This window comes from Melanostigma gelatinosum (genome assembly GCF_949748355.1).
Source record: "Melanostigma gelatinosum genome assembly, chromosome: 13".
Lineage (NCBI taxonomy): Eukaryota > Metazoa > Chordata > Actinopteri > Perciformes > Zoarcidae > Melanostigma > Melanostigma gelatinosum.
In genome coordinates this window covers 24,853,580-24,858,579 of record NC_136646.1, presented here as the reverse complement: position 1 = coordinate 24,858,579, position 5,000 = coordinate 24,853,580, and the positions used below count along the sequence as shown (strand labels likewise).

General features: G+C 40.3%; 2 protein-coding genes across 5 annotated transcripts in view; one reads left to right on the top strand and one right to left on the bottom strand.

The window, feature by feature from the left end:
- Positions 1–326, bottom strand: part of pigq (phosphatidylinositol glycan anchor biosynthesis, class Q) — an 11,104-nt gene extending 10,778 nt beyond the window's left edge. The window contains exon 1 of the mRNA XM_079281675.1: positions 250–326. The gene's annotated coding sequence lies outside the window, so the exon portion shown is untranslated. The remainder of the gene's footprint in view (positions 1–249) is intronic.
- Positions 327–1,628: 1,302 nt separating this feature from the next.
- eef2kmt (eukaryotic elongation factor 2 lysine methyltransferase) overlaps positions 1,629–5,000 on the top strand; it is a gene marked incomplete at its 3' end in the record, with an annotated part of 3,446 nt that continues 74 nt past the window's right edge. Inside the window, exons 1-8 of one of the 4 annotated variants that reach the window (XM_079281690.1) lie at positions 1,629–1,762; positions 2,404–2,466; positions 2,562–2,642; positions 3,345–3,443; positions 3,721–3,854; positions 3,963–4,198; positions 4,705–4,842; positions 4,956–5,000. The exon at positions 4,956–5,000 is cut by the window's right edge and continues 74 nt beyond it. In XM_079281690.1, coding sequence (XP_079137816.1) covers positions 1,643–1,762; positions 2,404–2,466; positions 2,562–2,642; positions 3,345–3,443; positions 3,721–3,854; positions 3,963–4,198; positions 4,705–4,842; positions 4,956–5,000 — 916 coding nt within the window. In that variant the 5' untranslated portion in view covers positions 1,629–1,642. Of the gene's footprint in view, positions 1,763–2,403; positions 2,467–2,561; positions 2,643–3,341; positions 3,444–3,720; positions 3,855–3,962; positions 4,199–4,494; positions 4,843–4,955 lie in introns of those variants that run through there. The other 3 variants (XM_079281689.1, XM_079281692.1, XM_079281691.1) reach the window with 3 other exon arrangements.

Below are 5,000 nucleotides of genomic sequence, written 5' to 3'. Positions count from 1 at the left end.
TGTGTTAAATTACAAATAAAATATGTTGCTGTTCATTTACAAAGGGACAAAGCACATTAATTAAAATGAGCACCTGAGTCCATCGTGTTAAAGTGTCAGATTTAGCCATAAAGGCTACCTTTCATCTGCAATAAGATACATTTGAATATAAAAATGATGACGCTACATCATCTCGCGGAGAGGTATGACGTCAGCTGTGTACGACAGTGTGGACACCAGATACGTGTGTTATAAATATACATTATTTACCTTCTTTAACACCGACAGATGCTTTCACCCTCCATTTGTTACGTCGAGTAGAGTTTAGTTAATTCGCCATATTGTTTGTTGACAGTCCTTTGCATAAAATGCTCCGGTGAGAAACACAACGTTCATGTGTATGTTCCGGTTATCGTCGTACATCCGTTCGAGTTGTATTTAAAAACTAACGATGTACAATAAGAAACTCCAGTTGGACTATGACCAAATTAATTACGAAAGTTTCTTTATTTTAACATCATACATTTATTTAGTCGAATCTCTCAAATGTGTTTTGGATCGCTTCAGTTTGGTCATTTTGGTTTTTAGTGTTCACCGGAAGTTGCATTTAATCTTTCACAATAAAATCATAGACTTCTGTAGCAACAATTTAGGTGAACAAAACATTCAACAAATATTAACACATGGTAACAGGAGTCTGGGGACAGTTTAAGTGGTTTACAGCAGGTTTACTGATGAATTGATATACAAAAATCTTATAATAAACTTTGTGGACCAAAATGTTCTGGCCATCATTTTTGTATTTGTTTACCCCGACCACTACAGTTAATTTGCTGATTCCAATTCTAATATTCATGTTTTGCATTTGACCTTTAAAGCAGTTTAACTGTACATCAGTGACAATATGGAGTGATACGTATCTTCTACGTGATTAACAGAAACATGTGTTTATGTTTGGACTAAACTGTGAAAGGAGTCCGACACTAAGCCTGTCAGTCAAAATAAATAGTTTCCGTCTAATGAAAAATTAGAAAAGTCAAAATGCTTTCGTCCTACTTAGTTGTCATGAATACATTACATTGATTATGATCAAAATCATTAAGCATTAGAACAAGGAAATTGATTGAAAAATCATCTACAATAATACCACTACTACTACTAGTACTACTACTACTAATTGTGATAATATACTTGTTACTCACCACTAAATGCTCAGCGTGTGTGTGCTGCTGTCAGAGAATGAGGAGTTGGCCCAACTGTAAACAGATTTATCTCCTCCTGCAGTGACACAGCAAGAAAAGAGCGGGATGACATTACAACAGGCTAAAAATAACAAAAAGAAAAAGAAAAAGGGTAACTAAAAATAAATAAATAAAAAATCCACCCCCCCGAAAAAAAGAAAATATTTAGTCTTTATTTTGCTGGCGGAAAAAAGGAGAACAAAACAGATTCTTATTTTTTTATTTATAATTGTTTATTATTTTTTTAATTATTATTATTATTTTTTATAATTTTTTATTTAATGGATATTTTTTTACAGATGCGAAGTTCTTATTAATTATATATATAAAATATAGTAATTCCTCCACAACCCGGTAGTGTAGTTCTAGTGCGATGCCTTCTGGGTAATCAGGAAGTAAACACAAACACGTTGAAAGAGAGCATGGAGCGTTCAGAGCAGAACCAAACCTCAGGCAGCAAAAGAGACAACAAGGTGGATGTTTTACGGGACTTCCGGGAGTCTTTCTTCGCTATGAGTCAGCTGGTTTCGTTCCCCTGGACCGTGAGTACCACCGGGTGATAACACAGCGTCTCTGTGTGAACATCACACCGGACTTCATTCACAAAAGATGTTGTGTGTCAGAATATCATTCGTATTATTCCGCAGACCAGCGGACTCTCCTGTGGGATTCGGCAGATTTGTCTCCACTGTGTTCTGGATTTTTTAATATTTTATTGTACATTTATTTGCAAAATAGAATATGAACATAACAAGCGATGCAGACTTGTTGATTTGTGTACAATGTCTGTTTAATAAAGGTCGATTTTATTTAAATTCAGTGGTTTTATTTGTCACGAAAACAAACGTGAAATGCAAGATGTAAAGAACAATAGTGTGATATGTTAAGAATATACATATATATATAAGTTAAAAGATCAAAATAGATTAATATGTGTATATTCGATATCAGTCTTTGTTGATGTTCTGTTAAATAGTAAATAAAGGAAGAATGCTGATAGTAGAGTTGTTATTATTGTATTATTTAAGTCAATATCTGATAATAAAAGGTGAGATTAAACCCATGATTCTGAGAAAAAACATTCACATTTCTGACTTTCGATGAATAAGTATTTGAGCAAATTCACCTCATTGAAGGCTTAAAACAGCTTCATAGTTTCTAACTGATCATTTCTACATTTCAGTTTTTAGAAAAAGATCTCGAATCAAACAAATCGTCAGATCTGATTTCAGACATCCTGAAACAGGTCAGTCAGCCGGCACACAATGATGTCATGATTTCATGATCGTAAAACATTTATCAACAATATAATCAACAATTAATCTTTTGTGTTTTTGACAGACGTGTCTTCACTCTCTGTGCCAGAAGTTTCCACCTTCAGTCAGATACAAGAAGCTGTTCCTCTCCGAGCTCATCAGACGGGTTGGTGGTCTGTCTGTCTGTCTGTCTGTCTGTCTGTCTGTGTCTCTCTGTCTGTCTCTGTCTGTCTCTCTCTGTCTGTCTGTCTGTCTGTCTGTCTGTTTATATAAATTTGTTTGTATTGTGTTATTTCACCATTACTTCCTAACAATACTTTAAAGTTTCCAGGAAATAATGAGATCATTTGGAGCTAATTGTAGGAAAAATAGTTATTTTAATTGGTTTAAAACCAGTTGTTGATTATGAGAAACTTTCTTTATAGAACTCATTAGTCAGTTATTTATGGCGACAAGTAACAATTACTTTTCATGATTTTGTTTTGATAATGTAAAAATGTTTATGCCGTATATACGTCTCTGGTGTAGCCCCGCCCTAAAGCATCCCCTGCTTTATGGTCTGTGTGACTCTAAATGGACCATAATGTACTAAATGAACATCATGCTGTATTGAAGAAGACTTGAAACTAGAGATTGAGACATAAACTCATGTTTACAATGTTTACTGAGGGAATATATCAAGAGAGAAGTAGAGTCATTTTCTATAGACTTCTATACAACCAGAGGAGTCGCCCCCTGGTGGACACTAGAGAGAATGCAGGTTTAACTCGAGATATTGCACTCTGGACTGAATCGTTGGACCGACATCACACCAGAAACACGGCTTCATATGTGTTCATGACAGTAACGTGTCGTGTCCTCACAGCAGGAGGTCGCGGGCTGCGACCCGCTGGACGAGCTGTACGACGCTCTGGCTGAAGTGGTCGGCGCTGAAGACTCGACCGAGTGCTACAAGAGCTACATTCTGGTACCGAACCCGTTGCACGTTCACCGGCTCACAGCCGGGATCCTCGTGGTGCCGATGACGAAACGCACACAGATGTGTTGACCTCAGAGAGGACTTCCATCAGGCTTCACACTCAGCTTTCATATTTCTTAAAACACATTTTTACAGACTAGCTGTTATGTGATGTCGACGCTTTATTGCTTTATTTTATGATTGATATTATTTTCTCTCATATCGAGTGTTTTGTTTGTTGTTAATATTGTTATTATTGACGTGTGTGTTGTTTCTCGCCCTGCAGCCCAGCGGTGAAGCGGTCAGTCTGCTGGAAAACGTCGCTCTGATCTCAGACGGGACCACCGGCCTGGTGACGTGGGATGCCGCTCTGTACCTGGCCGAGTGGGCTCTGGACCACCGGCAGACCTTCACCGGCAGGTATCCTACAACTCCTAAAAACCAGCACGATGAGAGAAAGTTTGTTTCTGACTGCTTCCCTCAACTCTCTTTTTAAAATCCGTCCCCTTTGCGTCCTCCGGTCTGCAGGACGGTTCTGGAGCTGGGCAGCGGCGTGGGTTTGACCGGCATCGCCATCTGTCGCTCCTGCGGCCCGAACAGATACGTCTTCAGCGACTGTCACCCCAGAGTCCTGCAGAAGCTGAGAGACAACGTCCGGCTGAACGGTCTGACCGAGCGGACGGTCGGCGTGGAGGAGCTGGACTGGACCTCGGCGTCGGAGGAGCAGATCGCTCAGATCGGGGCCGACACCGTCATCGCTGCAGGTCAGAGTCCAGATGATCCGTTCTGAAGGATATCAGAGATGAAACCAGAAGAATCAGCTGGAAGAAGCTAAAACGCGTCATAGACTTTGGTCACAAAGTAATCTGATCCATCGTTAACATAAAGATATTGATCTATTCAGCTTTAACAGAAGTCTCACAATTTAGAAGCTTAAACAAGTGAATCATTTGCTTTTTCAAGAAATGTTCATTTAGTGTTGATTCTGTCGCCCCCTGTGGACTGAAGTGGTAGTGTTTCTGATCACCAGACTTTAAAAAAACCTCTCATTTCACTGCAGCAGCGTCTGACAGTCTGCCCCTCTCAGTCCTGGTTCTCTCGTGCCTCCCTTCCCTCCAGCGGGTCCAGCACTACCTCCTGGGTCTCCAGCAGCGTGGTGTCATATAAGATCAGGACTAAACTGAGACTGTTCAAAGTTCCTCACAGTAGAAAACGTCACTGTTCTTTGAAGCCTCCCGCCTCGCTCAGATGTTTCCTCCCTCCTGTACAGATGTGGTGTATGACCCAGATGTTGTAGAGGGTCTGGTGGAGCTGCTCTCTAAGATCCTGAGGTGTTCGTCTCCGGAGGTCTTCATCTGCTCCACCATCAGGAACCAGGAGACGTACGGCGGCTTCAAGCAGCAGCTCGGTGAGACAGAACTTACCGCTCTCCATGAACGAGGCTGGTGTGGTTTTATTCATTATTTATACTTAGACACCTTCTGGATGCTTTGAACCGACTGAATGTTTTTATTTTGACAGAAAAAGCAGGAATCGTCCATCACGTGGTCACAGGAGCCGTGAGTG